The sequence below is a fragment of the Charadrius vociferus genome, unplaced genomic scaffold (assembly GCF_000708025.1).
Source record: "Charadrius vociferus isolate BGI_N301 unplaced genomic scaffold, ASM70802v2 scaffold75, whole genome shotgun sequence".
Classification (NCBI taxonomy): Eukaryota; Metazoa; Chordata; class Aves; order Charadriiformes; family Charadriidae; genus Charadrius; species Charadrius vociferus.
The window spans coordinates 960,679-983,009 of record NW_009648545.1 but is presented as its reverse complement, the minus strand read 5'-3'; the positions used below and the strand labels follow the sequence as shown (position 1 = coordinate 983,009).

The 22,331-nt window shown below is 35.0% G+C and overlaps 2 protein-coding genes across 2 annotated transcripts in view; one reads left to right on the top strand and one right to left on the bottom strand.

Moving 5' to 3' along the window:
• Nucleotides 1–622: 622 nt before the first annotated feature.
• Nucleotides 623–6,991, top strand: LOC104287300 (transthyretin-like). The gene is made up of 4 exons (XM_009885984.1): nt 623–691; nt 2,456–2,586; nt 5,152–5,287; nt 6,884–6,991. Exons 1-4 carry the CDS (start codon nt 623–625, stop codon nt 6,989–6,991), a joined length of 444 nt encoding a protein of 147 aa, XP_009884286.1.
• A 1,235-nt stretch (nt 6,992–8,226) lies between these two features.
• B4GALT6 (UDP-Gal:betaGlcNAc beta 1,4- galactosyltransferase, polypeptide 6) overlaps nt 8,227–22,331 on the bottom strand; it is a 32,818-nt gene continuing 18,713 nt past the window's right edge. Inside the window, exons 4-9 of the mRNA XM_009885983.1 lie at nt 18,609–18,733; nt 17,982–18,098; nt 16,479–16,666; nt 14,057–14,179; nt 13,068–13,169; nt 8,227–11,833 (exon numbers count right to left, since the gene is read on the bottom strand). Coding sequence (XP_009884285.1) covers nt 11,686–11,833; nt 13,068–13,169; nt 14,057–14,179; nt 16,479–16,666; nt 17,982–18,098; nt 18,609–18,733 — 803 coding nt within the window. The 3' untranslated portion in view covers nt 8,227–11,685. The remainder of the gene's footprint in view (nt 11,834–13,067; nt 13,170–14,056; nt 14,180–16,478; nt 16,667–17,981; nt 18,099–18,608; nt 18,734–22,331) is intronic.

Here is a 22,331-nt window from a genome sequence, read left to right as displayed (position 1 = left end):
ACTTAAAACACTGTTTCACTGTGCTCCAGAAATGGACATGTAGGTATATAGTTATCGTGCTGGAAACCAAAAGTAACATCTTTTTTCGTCCAGAGGAATGCATAAGATAACTAGATAGCCCACACATTATCCACTTACCTTTTCTCAGAGGTGGGGGCGAGGCCACCACAGAGAGACATCTCATAATACATAAACATGGGTGAGTCAGTTAAGCCAAGCTATAACCACAGTGAAATTCTCACGGATACTGAAATGGCTGAGTTGACAACAAATTTTTATTCCTCTCAACTATGAGATCTATCCAGCACCGTTCTTCAACAAAAAGAGAAAAATAAAACAGAATAGACATTGTTTCCAAGAAACAGATCATAGCAGTTGAGCTAGGCAATATTCACAATATTTCCACAGGCAACGATAGAAGGGACTTTTTTTGCAGACAAGGTTCATGTTTGTATGGGTTACTTATTTTCTCATTGTTTACTAAGTAAATAGTGTGAATTGGCATGTTGAAAGTCATATGGGTTTTCTGATAAGTAGCCTCATTTTAGAGGCCTTGATATAAAAATCACCGATCCCACCAGTTTCTACTTGCTGACGCCGAGACTTCCTAGTAGTAGGCAAAATGGCTTTTCATTCAGTATTTCTTGTTTTCTTAGCTGGCCTGGCATTTTTCTCCGAAGCTACACCACCGGTAAGTGTCTCAAGATTTAGGTTCTTCATACTGATGTAGTCCCAGCTTTTTTTTTTTTTTTTGCCTTTTTTTCATACTTTAATTAGTGTAAATGAAAAATAGAATATTCCATTTTATTGCAATTATTTTGATTTTATGGTATGTATTGACTATAGTTCTCTCCTCCTGCTCTTTTTCTGCTTCTTCTTTCTCCTTCTCTGGTGACTACTGAGAGGCCTTTGTGGTTAGAGAAGCAGCACTTGTCATTAGACTCAGCAACTATGTGAAAAACAATGTAAGAGAAGAAAGGAAAAAAATATCACATTCCCTACAAAAAAAAGCCTTGGGCCTGTTGAAAAGTAACTAACAGGTCTTCTAACACAATGAACAAGCTCCTCTTGTGAGGGATTTGATCTCCCGTCATGAGATCCATGCTGAAGAAATGCCTTCTGTAGTCCTCTCCCTTACTGCTCTACCCCACGCAAGCAAAACGGGATCTCAACACTCATTGATGCAAGCAAAGAACAGAGCCAAAGCCAAGATCCCACCATTCCAGAGGCCTCATTTATTCCAGCAAAGCCAGCTAGAGGCACAGACGCTTCAGCTTGCAATTCTCCTAGAACAGACCTGTCTCTCTTTCTTCCTTCCTACTTGTTCTTCCAGTCAAGCTCTGCTCTTTGGGAAAATGAATACCTGATGAACCTTTGTGAGGAAGCAGACTTTCATTGAGCTCCCCGGGTGGGTGTAAAAGCCTGGAAAATAGGTGGTGCCACTAGAGCCTCCCTTGTCAATGTCTCAAAACAGTAGCGAGGAGCATGCGCATTCCAGAAAGGGAGCCTGAGGAGTTGGGCACAGGCAGTACAGACACATGCTGATATGCTGGTCTGACATAGGGCAGGGTTCCTGGCCGATGGGATGGTTCAGCACATCACAGACTGTAAGAAGGGATGTAAGAAAAGGCTCTTAGTTTTTAGTATCTCCAACACAATTCATTATGCAATGATTAAATGAAGATCAATGATTGCTATTTTGAGCTCATCCCAGATTAGCACCTTCCACAAAGCTCTATTGTCTCACTTTTCACCTACAGAATTAGTTAATGGAAGGTCAAAGCCCTGATTCAGCTCTACCTTTGAATAGGTAAAACATGAGGGCATAAGCATTGCTTGCGATGAAAATGTTGGGAGTGAAACTACAGCCATCCCACCCTTGAAAGGTTTTCCTCTCCGATCTCTGCACAGCTGCCAAGGGCTGACAAATCTGATCCAACATGGTATCAGGAGAGAGTCCCCATGTGGTGCTCATCAAGTTTACAGCAGAATTAAGATAACTCTATGGCAACACAACATCAGAGGCTCTCAAATCCAGAAAGCTGTGCTCGAATTGCCACTTCAAAATCCAGAGGAAGAGTTGCCAGATTTTTAAACATTCCTACTACCTTTGATGATTTAATTATTTCCTGTTGAGGTCACAATTTAGTTACAACTTCATGCTGGAGATGATGTGTAGCTAAGCCATGCCAAAGAGAAAACAGGAATGGCTTCTCACACACAGCCACAGTGCCTCCCCCAGCAAACATGGCTACCCTCCTCCCGACATCTTCCTCCCTAGTTCCATTGGATCCAGCCCGGACAGCTTCAGGCTGTATTTCTTCAGTACACAGCGATTTCATTGAGGAAAATATGGTATATTCTGTAGATCTAAAGAATCATGTTCCTTACTGCTTTATTACACACAATTGCTTGCCTTTCTTACAACATAAAACTTTTCTCTTCCTACCTGAAGGACTCTGATGACTCCAAGCATCCTCTTTTTATAAAAATTCTGGATTCAGTCCGAGGAAGTCCAGCTCAAAATGTTCTACTTAAGTTATATAAAGAAGATGCAGATGGAGCTTGGCAACTGTTAAATTCGAAGTAAGTCATATCAAAATAATGAGTGAAAGAAGAGAAAGGCAATGGGAAGAGGCCAAATAGTTGAAAACAGTTTCATATTCTCTAACAAACACATCTCTCTTACTCAGAGGAAATATACTATTGAATGAATTTGCTGCAAATTGTCTTTTAACTATACTACAATTTCAACTACCAAAATGGTTTTATAATGCTTTATAATTACTGAGAGCACAAGAAAGTATGTGAAACTATCCTTTAATTCAATCATCGTTTCCCTTCAATTTCACTACAAAGGATTGTATTACCTTTTAGTACCCACTAATCAACTGCTGTATTGTTACCAGAAGAACCAGGAAGACCTTTTTAGTTTGAAACTGAGACTCCGGTTGAGAATCCTCCCTTTATTGGCTGTTTTCCTTCTTTCTAACTGCATTTTCATTTCATACAACACTACAGCCTTAAAAAGAAAACAGGGACCTGTTTTGAACACATACCACATCATAATTGATAGTCTTCTTTGCGTCAAGAAAATGGAATCAGCTAAAAAAAGAAAATTTGGGGATAAAGCTTTCTCACCTCCTCCCCCTAAGAGAAGCAATTACATCTTAAAAAAAAAAAAATAATCTCCCAGATATTTAAATGCTGCCATGTCTTTTAAAAAAATATAATTGTAGAATTTCAAATGTAGATTACTTATACTAAAATTGAGGGAATTTCTAATTATCTTAACACTTTAGAAATCCCAAACCAATTTTTACTTGAAGTATAATCTGAAATGAAGTTGAAAAAATTATTGGGGAGTACACAGAATGAACATTCTTTACTCAATAAGCAACATCCCACTTCCACACTTATCTACTCAAGATAGTTGCGAGTCTCACCTGAGACCTTTCCAGGTCTGTTAACAGTATATTCTAGCTTAAAAAGTGAGATAGGGCTCATAAGGGCTAAAGCTGGCATAGTGCAGCAATTTCAATAGTGGGATCCCAGACTCAGACCATTTCTAGAAAGTCCCTGAGAAACTGTACGTAAGTGGTTTTTTGATGTTGTAGAGCCGCAGGCCAGCAGAAGCAACAGTGCTTTTGTATGTCCCTTTGAAAAATACAGCTACAGTTAAGGCCACACGTATTTGTACAAGATGGGGAAGAACAATCTATTCACCTTGTCCTACTTGAATTGCCCCTTAACTGAAAAGATAGCTTCACACATATTCTGTCACTGGGAATGCGTGAAATTTTCCATTTCACTTATCTTCAAATCTGATCTTAGATGTTGACTGAAGCCTTAAAAATATACTTATCATTTGAAACAAAGAACATAGTAACCTTAACGTGAGGTATGCAAAAGTCATGATAACACTAAATCAACTTCTCCAGCCTTGTTAATTTGTAAATAATTGAATGGTAGCAAGAGATTCTGAAATAACTGTTTTCAGTTAAAGATATGTTTGGTTTCAGCTGAGAAAGCTTATTAGCGAAATGAACAGTTATCTAACAATGATCAATCTATGACAAAGAAAAAATAGAGACATTTGAACAGATAAAAAAAAATCTGATAACTGACTACAGAACATCTTGTAAGATACAAGTGGTGTTCTATGACTTCATAGTTCTAAGCTATATTAAAGCACAAATTCTAAGTAACGCACTGGACAATGACATAAAACCCCTTCAATTCTTTATTTTTCTCCGCGTGCAATTTGAATAAAGTATGTTCAGAAAAATATTTGGCAGCTAAAACACCAAACAGTGGTTTGTGACTGCTAAAACCAGGCACTAGCAGCACTGTCAGTTGTGGACAACCTACTCAACCAAAAAACTAGTATTATATAACTTATTTCACAGAAATAGGTTTCATCTAAGAGACATGTTTGAGAGACAGCATTCAATATTGGTTCTGGAGCCCCAACTGGTTGGCGTTCAAAGGTCTATAGTTTCAAGTCAGTACTATGGCCTCGGAGAGCACTGATAGCATCTTTAAATCAAACAAACCCATCTGTTTGTTGAGGATGGAAAACCAACTGATCAATACAGACAACAGGGAATTCCACAGACTACACTGTTGGCTGACCTACCATCATTTCAAATAACAGCTCTCAAATTTCAGATAGCCAACTGTAAAAAATATTCATACTGATAAAGCAACTCAATGCATTTAAATAAATAAGAAAACTATGGAAAAAATCAAGAGAGTTGACCATACTTACTTGCACAGTAAGTGCATCATAGAGCTTCCACATTGCTTACAGTGGTGGTGAAGTTTTCCCTCTGAGTGGGTTCATTTAATTAACTACAAGACTCTGCCAAGAGTCTATGAACAATAATGCCAGCTTCTGGCTCACCCCCAAACCATGCAGAGTAGTGACATGGCAGGCAGCCATCTGCTGTGGCAATCGTGGAAGTAGCAAATGCAAAGATAAGCTCTGAAGCATCCATAATACAGATGGACGTAAGCATTCCAGATCAATAGAAGTATTCATCATATTACTTAAGCTACTCGACATCACTCAAGTTCAATTGCTAAGAACTGCATTTTTCTCATGCTTTTAACCAAAATATAAAAGTGCATTCTTCTGTCGTCACACAGACAAACCGATGACAACGGAGAGTCCCAGGAACTCACAACTAAAGAACACTTTGCAGCAGGGATATACAAGATTGAGCTTGACACAGCCTCGTATTGGAAGAGACTAGGCTTGAATCCTTTCCATCACTATGTTGATGTGAGTATTCATTTTCTCCTGTACTTTAGAATAAAGACACTTTATATGTCGAGGCTTCAATTACTAATTGCATGTTTTGAACTTTCTTTTCACTTTAAAGTATTTTCACATTAACACTTCAAATCCAGTCTCAACGCTTTGTAACAACACACTCATGAGAGAACTTAGTTACTAGGTTCCCCGTAACTCTCACCAAGCTCTTACATGCATTAAAAGGTTTTCTGTCCTCCTACCTTTCTACCTCTACTGCAGCCTGTGATTCTTTCTGCGACTACTTCTAGACACCTGAGGGAGAACAACAGGTGGAGTACTCTTGGGAGTAGGATTTTTCTGCCTCTTGGATCCAGTATTTGTACAACTGCAGGCAAAGTTTATAGCTTAGATTTTTAAAGACAACGGAAGTATGAGCTCTGTTCTGGATGCTTGGATCCTCAGTTTACAAAGTGCAACAGGCCTTTTCAGTTTGCATGGGACAGATAAACTGGTTAGATGAAGGTGGTCCAGACCACCTACCGAGGTCAGCTGCAGAGTCTGGGACTCCTTGTCCCCTTCCCCTCCACAGCATTAGCCCTATCATATGAGCTTTCAGTAGCGGCAGAAGTCCTGAATTCATTGTTGGTGAGACTGCGACAGATCAGTAAGCACCACCAGCTGAACCGTTTGCAACTGCTGCTCAAACAGCCATCCCCATCTCCTTGGAGAACAGGTGGCCAACACCTGGGTTAAATTTTCTTTCTGCCACCCTGAAATTGATGACATCCTTATTCTAGACAATAATGAAGGTTAATGCTGGACAGTCTTGCCTTCTGTGATAGCTGAAATAAGAGGGAAGATGAAAGATCTACAACGTGCAAGTAAACTGATTATATATCAGGATAATGTTTAAGTCTATATTCCGAGCTAGAAATGAATTCAACCCAAAGTGTAAGAGCCTCCTTTCTTAAAAATAAGCCTCAGTTGGGATCATGTTTTGGTCATTTCACTGGTTGTTTCACGTGCATCTTTTTTATTAATGTTGAAAGGAACACATGTTATACATCACAGAATGTTAAACTGCATCTATTTCAAAAATTGAAACCCATTGCCTCACAACACAAAATAATCTGCTATGTATACAGGGAGAAATCAAAGCACAGGACATAAGCTGGTGGGCAAGATGTTAAAAGGGCTGTTGTAAATCATGCATACATAAGGTCATTATCATGTTGCGGCCGAAGAACTAATGCAGTCCTTCTCTATAATCCTACTTACACATCTAGCAGAAAGTCATTGCTTCATATATTGGCCTGATGATAGTTACTGTAGTAACTATCTGGTTGCCATTTATGAGTACAAACAAGGAAACCCCAATTTGGGTAATAAATATATTTGATAAAATTTTAAATATAAATGACCTGTATGATTCTAACAAAGAATACTTAATGAGTGGAAAAACTGTGTGTGACTGGCAGTCATAGATCACACTGATCAAATCACCACAAGAGATATTTCCAAAGTTCTGTGGGAGATTAGATAAAATTATCACAATGGTTCCCATCTAGGCTCATATCTAGAGATCACTTCTAATTTTCTTGTATTTTTTTTTCCTTTTTCCAGGTGGTGTTCACAGCTAATGATAGTGGTTATCGACATTACTCCATTGCTGTTCTCCTCAGTCCCTTTTCTTACTCAATTGCAGCAGTCGTTGGTGACCCAGCGAAATAGAAGCTGAAATTAAGCATGAACATTTAGAAGTGTTTCCACAAATGATAAGGAATTAGGTTTCTGACTGTATCAACAGCTTAAGATTTCATAGTAAATCACAAACAGTAATAATCATTTATTCATTTTGTTAACTTTAGGAAGAATGTGTGTTGACTTTGTTTTCAAATACTCTTCTGAATAAAGTATTCTGTACTGTTCTTCTGAATAAAATGTTAGGGTTTGAAAAAACACATTAAGCTTAGAAAAACTGCATTGAAATTCCATTACTGGGATTCTGAGAATAAACCAGTGTCTTCTATGAAGTTAATAGACTACATTCTTTCTTGCAAAGGAAGTGAACAAAACACATCTGAAAGGTGTCTCATGAAAAGTACGCACCCAGGAAATGCAATCCACCACCCGCCATCTTATTACTAAAGCCCACAATAGATATGTCAAATGGGACTAACTACCCAGGGCCCCACATAATCATCAGATAAAAATCAGAACTGGGAGGCGAGTTTAAGATATAAAGCAAAAGCATCTTAAAAGTGACAGCAAGACAGAAGAGCATTTAAGGATGCTACACATACTTAAAATGCCTTCTTTCCCATATATTATAACTGGTAATAATTTCAAGGAGAGTCCATATCCAGTGTTGTAGAAAACTATATTCAAACATACTTGAAGTTTATTCGTGTAATTTTTACAAAATTCTGCAAATACCTTTGTCCCCAGCTGAAGTACTCCCCAAAATTACTAGCACACAATTATTACAGAAGTGTCCAATGGTTAGAGGTAAGACACAAAGAAAAATAAGGGTAACTGATGTTTCCTGAGAAAACCAGCTCCCTGTTTAATGCCAGGAGAAATACAGCTGAATCTTTCTATTTCCCATTCTTGTGATCCATATATAAGGAAGATTACTCCTAAACAGAAATAAGCATAGAGAAGAGCTATTAGGAGATTCAACAGAATAGCAACCCTATCTTGGAAAAGTACACAAAACTGTTGAGTCATTTAGATTAATATAACCAAAAGCTGAAAGCATGTAAGTAGCAATAAAGGGAAAATGGTTTGTTAGCCTAATGTTCGGTCCCATCACAGCCTCACCTGATGTATTTGCTGGCCAGGTTTCCCTTCCTTTTGTTGTTACTTTGAGGAACTGAGCACTAGAAAAATGAGCACTTTGTCTATAAACAAAACACAAAAAAGATACCTTCTCCACAGAACCTCAGAATAAACAAACCAACACAATCTTTAGAACATTATATTTCATAAAAGACAATGATAAAAAAGTACAAACATTTTCATGAACAACAAAAAAACAAAATTATGATAGTACACAGGAAATTCCCAGCATTTGTTTCAGTGCATTTTTCATTAAGCCTATCTTACATACCTCTACAAATAAAATAATCTTAAGTACACTTTCTCTTGCTGATACGCAATGGATCATTTTAATATTTTTAAATAACTGGCTCATTAGTAACCCACTACAACACAGTCATTAGTAAACATAATGATAGAAAAATAGACTGGCAAGATCCAAGAAAAAGGACATTTTGCACTTGCTTTTCAATATACTGTCTATTGCAAAATGGATTTTGTATTTTATACTCTCCTACTTAAATTTGAAATACAGCAAATGGGCTTAAAAGTATCTTAGTATATCAGCCAGATTCCACTGTTAATATTTCTGTAATGTTTTTACTTGTTAATTCGCAAGACCTTCAGAATCTTGCAAAATACTCCCTTTTTCTTCTCCCTCCATGTTAACTCCTTAAAGAGAAGTCATCCTTAATTTGCCTTGTCAACAAAAAGCCAATGCGATTGGCTTCTCTCTACATTTTACAAGAATCATGAAAATACCAAAAGGAACGTGCACAACTTAGTTCTGCATCAGATTTATTTTGCTTGAAGGCACTGTCTATGTTAAAATTCACTACAGAGTAGTACTGAGTTCAAGCAGGTAGTATACAAACACTATTTTGATGTAATTTAAGATGGCACCTTTTAAAACTTCGCAACAAAGCTATAAAAAGGTATTTAGAGAGGAGTGCTTGTTAACAATTCATAATTTAACATCCATCACTTTGGGGCACCAAAATGTAAACTTTTTAAGAACTCAGCTATATGTCATAATCCATTCACATACTGGCTTAAATCAAATTTTTCTAAGACCACACATGATTAATCACTTAGAGCTGTAAAGTTATATTAGTTCAGCCACAGCATATGTGTAATATAGAACGTATATATGTATGTATATATACATATATATGCATTAGAATTTTCTTAAATTGCACATTAATTTCACAGAATGCCTAACAAATGGGCACAAAAGCATGCTTCAGAAAACAGTACAGACCTACAGTACCAAAGGATGTTTCACAATCATAGGTGTTAAATTGTAGGTAAACTTGTACTGAAAACCAGAAACCACTTCAAAATTACACCAGGGATTTAATAATTTATTCAACAGTTCTTAAAGAATTGTATTAGTCTGTTATGAAATAAGACTAACTTTATTTTGAAGATATAGTTGTTTGTACAGAATATTGATTATCTCCCCTTTATCCATATGCTTCAGAATATTCTATACACTCAGTTATAGAAAAATATATCAGGAGGTGATCAAGCCACTTAATCATGCTTTTGAAGAATGCTTTGTTCACTTTATGCTCACTTTTTGTTATTTTCATTGCACTACGTCATTCCTAAAGCATATTAGCTTAACTGGTAGATTTTAAGGTAATTCCAGTACAGTTTAAAATACCCCTTACAATTGTTCTGAACTACTTAAATTAAATCATTACATTTCTACTAAATATTTGGAATATCTATAACTAAGCTCATAACTTTACTGAAGAATGGCTAAGGGCAAAATTTGCTGCTGGGATGTCAAAGAAACAGAAGACGTTTATGGCAAACAAACTCGGATATACAAAGCACCACACCATCTGTGGCAGCAATTCAGGAAACCAACACACAGTAACAAGTTAAAGTTAGTATTCTTTGTCAACACTCTTACAGAACACTCTATGGATAAACAATCCTTATTATATACTGCTTTCCATTTTCATGGGAGCAGGAGTCAGTCTTTGGTTCCTAAAGAGTTGAGTAACTGCGACGAACAAACCAGTTTAGTAGATCTTGGTCAACATCTTTGCATTAACATAGAAAATAAATGATCGGGTCCTTTTCCTTAGTATTAACAAGGAGTGTAAAAAAAAAAATATTAGGAAAAGATAATAATGCTTAGCAGTGGGATACTTTTAGGTAGCATAACATTACAAGCAAACAGAAAATAAGAAGATATGGTTTTCATTATAAGCCAAGGAAAGAGGCTAGTTACTCATACATATAACACCACAAAAATAGAGAAACAGACAGGACCAATCCTTAGTGGGACTGTGCAACCTCAATCTCATTGAAAGTCATCGACTTGAGGATACTTAGTGCATCATAGAAGCACTCAGCACTCTACTAGAATAGGCCCTTAAATAGCTGTATTGATTAATATATTATGAGTGGAATCTTAAAAAGCACTAGGGATTGGCCTGCTTTCAGTTCCACTTATGCCATCAGCAGCAGCAGCAGAACAGTTTGACCAACACCGCGGTTCTGAAAATCCCACACTGCAAGCATTAGAACTATTAGAACTATGTTTTATTATTTTCTTAAAAATCTAACTTTAATATTCTTCCAATGAAGACACATTTTTGGCTCTTCTGATTTTGGAGGAATAAAAGTGCTGTTTACTAGGATTTTTTTAAAAAAAGAACAATACCAAAATACTGTACGCACCCAGACACATCGTTTTAGGCATTAAAATCCCTGACATTGACACTAGTGGCACACTTGGAAACAGTTAAGAGTTCCTGTAGATCATAATACGCAACAACTGCAAGATTTTCCATAATACACATGCAATATGCATATAAATAGGATTTAGATGGCAGGCAGGTTATCATAGAATTTTGCTGGCAATAAATAAAATTAAAAGCTTTCTCTGTAGCTAGTTCTTATACGAAATTGATTCTTCTATATAGATATGCAGAAGGCCTAGAGCTCAAAACTAGTATAACAGTTTACAGTCATAGCTGGCCAACAATTAATATTTCCTTCATTTCACCTAAGGTATAACCTTTTTTTAAGCATACTTACATTTTACACTTGTTCTTTCATGCTAATAAAAACATTCCTATAGAATTCAAACAAGAACACACTCATATACATACTGAAGCATAAAATACTGAGCAATTTAAAAGCAATGTACACACGTTAATTTACATCACGTATTTACAAAACACATTTTAAAAAGAAACAAAAGCATTCATTTAAATACGAGGGGGGGGGGTTAGTATAAAAAAAAACTCCTGGAAGAAGAGGCCTCTGCCCCTACTTCCAGAGAAGCTACAAGTCTGTTTTCTGCTGTTTTTTTAGCTGAGTGGTTAAGATAGAGAATATGAAGAAGGCTTGAACAGTAGTCTCATGCTGTAAACATCTGAGTGGTAGCTGCTGGCTTTGCTTTCAGAACAAAATGCATGGTACATACAATCACTTCTCATCTCAAATATGCATCACCAAATGGTCAAAAATCTCTAATTCTAAGCTGCTGCTTGTTGGTTTGGTTTTGTTTTACAGTGTCTATTAGTAGCTTCCAGTGTTAAAAGTTTATTCTGGTAGGGTAGCTTGCCATTCCACTTCCATCAATAGTCTCTAACAGGAGCAAGTTCTGGTATGAGATTAACAGTTATATTTTTATACAATTTACTGACAAGTATTTTAGGAGTATATATTAAATTGTTCAACCCATCAATATACTGACGTTCTCTGGAATACCTCAGAAGTTTATATCTGCAGAGGGAGTTGGGAGAAGAAAACATGAGAAAAACTTGCGAGAAACAATTCAATTGACGTTAGACATGATACTGTAACAGTCATTTCATTTCAAAATATGCTTTAAATTCTGAAACTACCTCTCAGCCCGTTGAATTACCAAATTACCTACCTAAGCTCTAAAAGCAAGCCACTTTCATTTTTTTAATACACTTAAATTTTATGTTCGCACACACAAGTTAACATTAAGACTAAATAACAAAAAAGGCATTTAATATGTTTACTTGTATGGTGCCAAACTAAATTGATTTTCAAAGAACATTCAATTTCTGCATGTTCTTTTGCTATAAAACTCAATACGGAGCTCAGAGAAGAACCTTCACTGTTCATCATTATACATTTAAATGTCTGAATTGTTTTTTGTTTCCTTCTTGAGACTACTGCATTTGCAAACATCTAAATTTGGTGATTAAAATACCAGTTCCCCTCCTCCAGATTACCGATATATACATTTTAGTTTCGCATCACATATTTACTTGTCTACTTTCTGCTTTATTCATAATTTTTAAATAAAGACATTCCCAGAAAGAGACACACCCATTGATAACAGAACTGAGCAGTATTTCTAATTATCTGAAAACACATACTGTAAACCCTTTATTTTGCATTTCACATTCTAATTTTTATGCGTAGCTCATTTGCTGCATTTCAGTTGCTATTCCAATCTACGGCAGCAAGAACCTCTGGCCAGTTAAAGCGTTTTGCATCTTTGTAGCAAAAGAACGGAACACAAAGAAAAAGTTCACATCAATGTAAGCAGGAAGTGAGACAACCTGTATCTCAGAAAAGGATGAAACACAATGGAAGAAACCAATCCTTGAGGAGCTTTAAAGTTTGTTTTCACACACGAGTCGTTTCCCCTAGTTGTTCTGCTTTCTTTTGCAGAATATCCAAATTAACCAACTAATGAAGCCCTGTCACCACTAATGCCCAAAGTATTAAGAAACAATAACATTCTGCATCAAAGGTTATGATCTTCTGACACACAAACTCAGTCTCTCTCATGGTTAAATAAGAAATATATGAACACCAAATATAACACGTTCACAAAAATACGAAGTTTAGCACTAAAGAGCGGGTAACACTGATAAGCACCGACTGCTTATTTGTATGTGTGGAAGATCTGCATGTTTGTAAGAAAAAAAAATTTACATCTTTTGCTCTAGTATTTCAACAGTTATTTTTTTCTTACCGTCCTAAGAATTGGACTTCACCTCTGTGATGATGAGGAATGGATTTGTACTTCCCTAAATCTCCCTCTGGTCTTGTTACATTGTATCCAGCATAGTGAACCCTGCAGTATAAAACAAACATTTGTATGAAGAGTATTAGGAAGATGTTTTCACAAGTTACAGCAAAAGTGAAAAATACACATCAAGACCTTTTAAAGCTAAGTCTTTGCATTCACTGACATTCTCTCCCTAAAAAAATGAAAACACCCGTAACCCGACAATTTAAAAAGGTGGCAAAACCAATGATGTGTGAAATAACAGTAATTTCATATTTAGTATATCCTGCTTTGTTCTTAAAGCACAACAGTATAAAAATATGAAAATAATAAGGAAAAAGAATAAAAACCTACAAACTCTTCCTTTAAAATATATCTCTTTATATATAACTCATGCAGACACTTTGTTTCAACAGCTCAACTGGAATGTTACAGTTTACTGTGAGCAGCTGGTAATACAGTGAGTGTTGTTGTCCATTGTCCAATTTGTGACTGTCAATATAGTCACAAATTAACCTTCCTCAGACACTGCTCCTAAGATATGAAAGATACTTAAACTCATGCTTACTTTACACGCCTGTGGGATGGTATTTCATAATGCTGGCAGCAAGACAGACATAAATTAAAATCAAAATCAACGCACAGAAGACTAGAAGGAATAAGAATAGATACGCTTAAAACTGTTGTCTGTTGTCATATCCATTATTCGTTACAAGACCTAACTTTTAAAAGTCTGTTAACTGTCTCCAAGCCAATAAAAAATAACATCATACTTATCCCTTCAAATGGTATGTTCTGACATTTCTAAAGTGAACTATTTAGAAATGTTATAATTTGTTCATTTAAAACAAATTAAAAAAAAAAATGTAACAACTGAGAAAAACCACGTAATTGCTCTCCAAGGGGTGGATACCACAGAACAGTGAGAAAGACATAACCACGGAACAACTCACCTGTTCCAAAGATCATCATCTTCTCCGCCCCATCCCCAAAAGGCATTTGGAAACCCATTGATCTTCTTGAATTGTTCCACTGTCAGGCCACTTACACCACCGAAGAACTCATTGTATGGAAGACTGAAAACAGAAGACAAATCCTGTATTATTAGCTGAATTTAGATAGGTAGCCCTCTCTTTGAACAATACCTTTCAAAAAAACCAAGAACCACCCCAAACTAAGAACATGAACAGGTGCTGAATGTATTCACTAAGGGAAACTGGTTCACCAATCGCTGGCATTAAGTAACATATACAGGAGTTGTAGAAAATGTTTGCAGTAGTGTCTGATTTGCATAAAAAGTACTCTTAGACTGTATCTCAAATTAGTATCACCACATGAAAAAGTCCATTACATATTTCAGAGGACTGATTTAGACCCAAAGCTGAAGTGTAAAGAGAGGCACTCAAACTATTGTATTTTGACACTATTCAACTGAAAGAAAACTCTAATCAACTGAAAAAATCACAGATCAGTAACGCATCAATTGAGTAATTTTAATTCATTACTATATTCTACAGAACTGTTAGAACTGGAGAGGAACAGTTTAACAGTACCTATTCAACCACAGTGAAATAAATACGTATTTAAAAAACAATTTTCCAGTTTTTAGAAGCTAAACTTTTGAATCAAAAAGATCTATAGGCTTTTTTGTCATTAAGCATACTGTAATTACTAACACATTATTAAGTAATAAGCAGCTGGCCAACACAAACAGCCACTATAGCTATATAATGTAACATACTAAGGCTCAGGCAATGTGATTTCCAGCTCTCAAAACACTTTGTCAATCTAAAAAAAAAAAAAAACACCAATATATATGTATATTTAAGTTTCTATATTTGTTTCCACCAATATTGACTTGCATCCTTAACCCAGAAGCTGCTACAGTAAAGTGTGTTCCTCTTTCAGAAAGAGCACACAATTTCAAAATAAAAGTCATCAAACGCATCTCTCAGGAGATGCTTCCAAATCTGAAACCTTCAAGGAGTTAGGACTATCTACAAAAAGATTTACCATTGCTTAGGACACAATTACCACACTGAAGGACAAATAACTCCAGAATGCAAGAGGAAAGAAAAAGAAATACACAATCATGTAATTTCTGATCTCTGTGGAAACACAGGATTCAACCAAATCTTAATGGCTTTTGGGGATGGGTGTTACTATATAGCCCTTTCAATATTAACTGAAATAACAGATAGTCTAACCCCCCCACCGAAAAACACCCTACTCCCCCAAAATCAACAAAAAACCACCAACAACCCAAAAGCAACCCACCAACCAAAAATAAAAACAATTGGGGTATGATAGTTTATGGAACCATTTGAGTTTTTTATTCATATGTATGTGTGTGGTGCACATGCACTTTTTTGTGTATATACAGAAATATATATTTATTTTTATATTTCATAAACATGTATTTATATATACCTTAAACATTTTATAAATTTCATAAATGTATGTATAAACAAAGTATTTTATAAATACATATAAAGACAGATGAAATCTCTTCTATATTTATATGTTTATTTATACATTTTTAAATACATATAAAATCTTTAAAGGTTTGACTACTAATCGGCCAACAACCTGAAGTCCAAATGTTCTCACGTTCTCAATGCATTGCTTTTGATCTGTCAGGTTGACCAAGTTGTCAAGTTGATCAACTTCACAAATAAAATCTCAGGATGGCAAATGCGTACATGCAGCAAGCAATAAGGTACAGCTTCACGTGAAGTGATTGGAAAAATGTCATGAGATCGAAGTGTTAAAAAGCAAGTGAAGCTTTGTTAATGTAAAAAGGCAGAAGAAAAGGAAGTAACAAAACTGCAGGACCCACTACATTAATCAAATTTCAATAGAGACTGAATACAAGATACAAAATGGTCTAGCAGGAAGAAAATCTTCTGTTTAAAAAGCAGTACAAAGCAGAAATAAATTGCACATTTATGAGAAAATTAAGACACTTTTTCCTGTGGTAATTTGCTGTAAATCTGCTTAGCTTTGTTAACAGTCACCCCAAAGGCTTATGTAGCCCAAAAAGATTTCTAATAAGTAAAGTAAGCTTTCCCCCCTCAACACATGTAGCCTTCTTTTTTTTTTTTTTTTTTTTTTTTAAAGATCAACCTCACTGAAACAAGTTCAACACTGAAAATTATAAATATCTTCCTTCTTTTTTATATCAAATGTAGGCACAAATGTAGGCACTAAATTTAAATCTTCCTTTTAATAACTAGATATTCATTTATATAAATAGCATGGTAGGAGGCTGTTTTATTGGTTTCACCTACCGTATATGCTGTCACAAAATTCATGCACACTTTAAGAATGTTTCTGGATCTTCAAGAAACAACATGAATAAAGCTAATTACTCACATGTACATGTATTTGTCAAGCTTTGCTGCAAAATGGCGTGGCATTTCTCCACATCCGTAATAATTTCGGTCATTTTCAGGTAAGTGATCCACATCATGAAATATTATGCAGTCCCAGACAGCATCCTTCATAGCCTCTTTGAAGCCAACATTAAAGAGCATTGCACGATTAAAAGGTTGTGTACCTGTCTTCAAACAGAAAACAAAGGAGACATTGTAAGAATCAAAAAGAAAGAGACAATATTTCAATACTATGAGAAATACATCCAGTACCACTCAAAAAAAACCCACCAACCAACATTGACAATGATGTCTGTTATTCCTCTAGCTAATAGCTCTGGTTAGCACCAACTGTATTTTGTTATTGAAAGAGTCTAGATGTTCTCCCCTTACACGACACTTAACAGCACTAGCACGTTATAGCACTAGTAACTCCGAAGTATCAAAATGTGAGTGGTTTGGATTAACACAGGATGACATTACGAGTTAAAGAAATACTGACACAAACTAAGAAACATTAAGTTTTGTTTCTTGTTGAAACAAGTCAACTACTGAAAAACTTCTGATGCTGTGAAAATGCCGACAACTTGGTTACATATTTATAATTAACCTTATATTCAAATTTACTTCCAGTTTCTTAGAAATTGGAATAAAATCAGATCCAAGTAATTTTTATTTCCAGTACAATTTAAATCTCATGTCTGTTTTGAACAAACAAGACAACATAAGACCTTTTGATACAGCAAATGCATCCTACGTGCCTTTTTTTAAATAACAATTTAGAGGAACTTTTGTTTTACGCAAACTTCTCACTTTGTCACCTAAAAATATTGCATTACAAACCCATGAAAAATAAGTCCTGTAATTTGTTTAGGGATCTAGCTATCTACTACAGCCAACAACTGTGCAAATTCCTTAAGCTATTCATCTGAACTACTTCATTCCTTGATTGCGGCTTGAAGAAACTTTCTTTTTTGGTTTTTTTTTTTTTTGTTTGTTTGTTTTTTTTAAGGTTTTTTCCTCCATATCCATTCCTCTCTTTCTGAAGAGACCCCTAGCCAAGGTACTAGTTGGTAATTTCATATTATTAATGCCTCCATTATATTTCAAATCTATTAACTGGACAGTACACATTTTAATACTATTGTCTTCAACTAGATTTCAGTGAGAATGTGCTGTAAAGTGGCCTTCTGTAAATGACCATTTCCAATTTTTACAGATAAAACCTTTTTTTTTTTTCTCCTTGAAAACTTAGAAAGACAATAGATTCAAAGAGGCCGTACTATCACTTATAAAATATCAGCCTGTATTTAAAGAAAAGCAACATGTATGTGGCCACTGCCTAAACTGGGGAATGGAGCCGAACTTTCCTTTTTCATTCAAAGGATTAGAACAGCAGAGTAACAACCTTTAAATTCTGGATTCATCCAAATCTTGACAAGAATATCAAATCCCCTTTAGGTAAAGAATCTTGAAGGGTGACTTTTCAAGTAAATGCTGTTACCTGTTCAACAACGTAGAAGGCAAATTCCAGCCGCTGCTTCTGCAACATAGGTATCAGATGACGGAAAAAAATTGGAAGATGCTCATGGCGATTCCGAAAAGGAATAAGGATTGCCACCTTCAAAAAATTATATATATTAAGGTATTACATTAGCATTTTTAAATTTTAATGTTTCAATACAGATCAAGTCTCCAATGGATTTTCAACTTTTAAATTTAAATTGGCTTGGTGTTTTACACTCTCATTCCTGATAGGAAAGTGTGTTGTAAATTTGCTCAAGATATTAAAAAAAGAAAAAAAATCTGAGTAAAATATAAGGAAGATTTTCCTTTTATGTTGACTTGCTTCTAATTATACTTTAAGCAACACACACAGAGGACAAGTTTGCAGACATATGATAAAATGTTTAGTATCAACAGTTAATGAACCTTTAGAAGCTCTTGACAATCCATTTCAAGTTTTTCTTCAAGCTTTAGTCTCTTCTTGAGCACAGATATCACAATACATGTACTATAACACACTACATTACATATTATATAAAATATATAGCAGTAAAAGATTGAGTGCTTGCAATGGTAAACTATTCTTTTACACCAACAGGAAAAAAGCAGAAAAGCAGCATCTCACCTTCCATCGTGGCTTACAGTCTTTTGGTTTCCAGTGTCCTCCTGGTTTAATGTCTAAGTCTTTCGAAAATAGTTGCTGAATTTCATCAAAACTAATTTCACTCATATTGACATCGATAAGGCCTCCTAAATTGATGAAAAAAAAATTACTTATTAATTTCAATTAAGACAACAGATCTAACATTACAAGGTATATCAGCATCAGAAATTTGTATCTCCACTATCTACAGGTAAAAAAGAAACAATTTATACTAGCCTCTTAATATTCAGTTTTTACAGAATGAATTTCAGTATTTCCCAATATAAACATCCCTTCAATAAATCCTATAAGCAAAATACTCATTTCAGGGGACACAGAACAAGCAAAGTCATTTGAATTTTGTATCTATTCCAGAATATTAGTCATCTTTCATTTCAAGTGCCACTGTTAACAATCCCACTTCATCTCTACTACTGAACTGATACTCAAATTCCGTGTGTCTTCCACAAAAAAAGAAAATGCATCATCACTACACTCAACAAGATTCCTCAATTTACATTCTAGATAATACACACATTTCATGTACAGCCTTCATCCAATAATTCACCACTACCTGCAACAAATCCATTTACAGCAAGCGGCTGGATTTGAGCATTACCACCGATAAAACTAATTAGCCTAATGGGAAAAGCATTCACAAATGGCTACTGATTAGAGTGGAATTCAGCAAGATATTGAATAAAGACCACAATATGGTAGCAAAAAAATCAGGTTAGTACTTATTATGAGAAAATATTTACACTCAGTTGATAGCTAAAATCCTGCCTGTCATAAGCTCATGCATGTGTCTCAATTTCAAAACTGGAAATAATGATTCATTGTAAACACTCTACCCTCAAAAACAGAAGTAGGAGTCGTCAAGAAAATTTGAGAAGAAAAGTGTAACACTTTAACCAGAAGTTCAAGTTGTTCTTCAGCAATTACTATATTAGATCATCAAATAAAAATCTTGCAATAACTATCTGACACACACCATAAAGCATTCTACTTTTTTTGTCTAAAAATTTAAGTCTTTTGGTGTGGGTTGGAATTTTAAAGTCAATGAAAAAAATCACTCCCATTTTCTCCCGTGTGCCCATCCCAAAAGATCCTATTTGTGTCAAAAAGATTGCTTCATGTTGTAACACTGAATTGACTAGCTATCGAAATCTTTTGGAAAGATTGAAATTTTTGGAGCATACTGGGAGTAACTACTGTTTTCAGAAGAAGGCAGAAGATACTGCAAGAGCTATTTTAGTTTTGGATACAATTAAATGCAGAACTACTTGTAAATGTAGAAGGTAACTTCAAAAAAAAAAAGGAAAATTATAGGAAAAAAGGATGATGAACAGCACCATACGGAGAAGATCTTCTAAGAGCAAATTTAAACAAACTCACATTTACTTATTTATTTAGGAAGAAAAGGGAAACCTGGCAGTTGCTGAAAAAAAGACTGTATAAATATACACTAGAACAAGCTAATCCTACAGAGCTTTAAAAAAAAAAAAATGAAGCTTAGATGATCATTATGGTTGTATATGAAATTCTTCAATAACCTGAAAACAAGATCTTATAAAAAGTAGACACAAGGGCAATCAAAGGACCAGTATATAAAGTATAAACATCTAGAAATTAAATTTAAAAAATAAAAATAAAAATAACTAAATCAATTTCAACTACCAAGAGACAGAGAAGCAACAAGAACCTTTCAGTTTATTCATAGAATCTAACAGGAAAATAAAGATAAATAAAGGTCAATGACTACACCAGAAAAGGAAGCAAACAACACATGATGCAAAGGACTCAGGTGCCTTAGTCTTCTGAGGAAAGTTTAGATGTGATCAAATGCTTACAGAGTTTAAATAATAATAAAAAAAAAACAAAAACAAAAACCAACAACAAATTAAACAAAGGAGGAAAGGTAAAACAGCATTCACGTAAGACAGGTGGTTCTAACTTGATGGGACATGATGAAATTCCCTCCAGCCTGCTTAAATGTAGCTATAGTAAACTCCGAAATATTGGTACTATCGAAAGTACACAGGAGATGTGTGAATAGAAATCAGCAGTATTTCCCTGTCATTGGTGGGGGGCAAGAGAAGGCATCTCAGTAAATATCTGAACTTAGCATTCACCACTTCCATTACTGTCTAGCATGCTGCAATACAACTTAGTTATACAACCTGCAAAAGAAGAAAGCTGAGGAAGCAGAAAGCATTTTGAGGAATAGAATCAGAAAACATAACGATTTCAACACATCAGATAAATACTGAAATCAATAGAGTGAAATTAATTTTTAAAAAAAGTAGAGATTGTTACTGAAGGAGAAATGAAGCATACACACACAAAACAGGAAATACCTGGCTATGCTGTAGTATGCAGAAAGATATTTTTGATGGTTTATAATGGATTGCCTATTAATACGAGACAATAAACTGTAATGCAATTTCACAAAAATGGTAAACCTCATTCTGGAATACATTAACAGCTGTTATATCAAAGATGGAGAAGGTAATTACTAGTTTATTTTTGTAACCGGGGGTTTAGCTGGTTATGACGCCTCAACAGGAAATCAAATTAGAGAAAGTCTACTATGAAAAAAAAAAAAAAAATCAAGAATGAAAAGAGCTGTAGAAACTATGTAGTCTAGAAATGCTGAAAGTACTGTTTTATCTACAAAGGAAAAGACTGACAAAAACAAATCTTTTCCAAGACAGGATAATTTGGTACATAGATGGCAATCAACTTTTTTCCAAGATCAAGAAAGGCAAGGAGAAATCCAACTAACTTGCAGGAGGGGAAAATAAAAAGAAAGAAGTAAATGCAGGTCAAGTATCAGCTTGAATACCAGGAAAAGCTTAAATGTTCATGGATCACTATTCATCAACTATTGATGGAATACTAGAATATACTACTTCTGGAGACAGTAGAACTTTCTCCACTGATGATTCTTTTTTTTGTTTAAATACAAAACTTATTTTTCTAATATCTATTTAAAATGGTTTAGGTATATTCAACACCACTATATTGTGGTGATCAGACTAGAAGATCTGGATATTTCTTATAGCTCACTAAGTACCAGTTCTTACAGAAACCATGAAGTGACTTGGGTAGACTGCTAAAAAATTCTTAACGTGAGGGCTTTATTTGATATCACTAAAAAAAAAAAAAGGATCTTCTTTCTATTTACCTCTCAAGTCATATTAAAATTATGCTGATTAAATACTCTTTTGTACTGTTTTCTATCTTGAAGTAGATGTGTCTTGCTTATGAATTAGCACAGCAGTGCTCCACCAGTGCATTATAACCTGAAAGACTGAATCATACATAAAAGGCACTAGTTGGTCCTATTTTAAGAATATGTGCAGTTGGGACAAAACATAATTTTACCACATGATACAAATTTGGCAAGTTGATGTAAAGAAGAGTAGTTGACTTCTATAATAATCTTAGACTTAAGCAGGTCAAAATATACGTGATTCAAGAAGCTTCCTTCCCTGGGTATCTCAGGACAACCTACAACATTTAATTGCATAAAATAATCTTCAGAGAAGTTTTATTTCGATTATAATTAAATACAGAGATGGTTATTAAAAAGGTATACATGCAAACCAAAGGGCGAGACATACATCTCTTTGCTGAACAGTAACTCGTCCAGTAAACTATTTTCTATTAAAATTACGATTTCTCTATTAAATTCAGCAG

Coding starts and splice junctions, on each gene's coding strand:
- LOC104287300 (XM_009885984.1), top strand. CDS start 623: ATGGCTTTTCATTCAGTATTTCTTGTTTTCTTAGCTGGCCTGGCATTT. Junction 692..2,455: donor TCTCCGAAGCTACACCACCG/GTAAGTGTCTCA, acceptor TCCTACCTGAAG/GACTCTGATGACTCCAAGCA. Junction 5,288..6,883: donor CTTTCCATCACTATGTTGAT/GTGAGTATTCAT, acceptor TCCTTTTTCCAG/GTGGTGTTCACAGCTAATGA.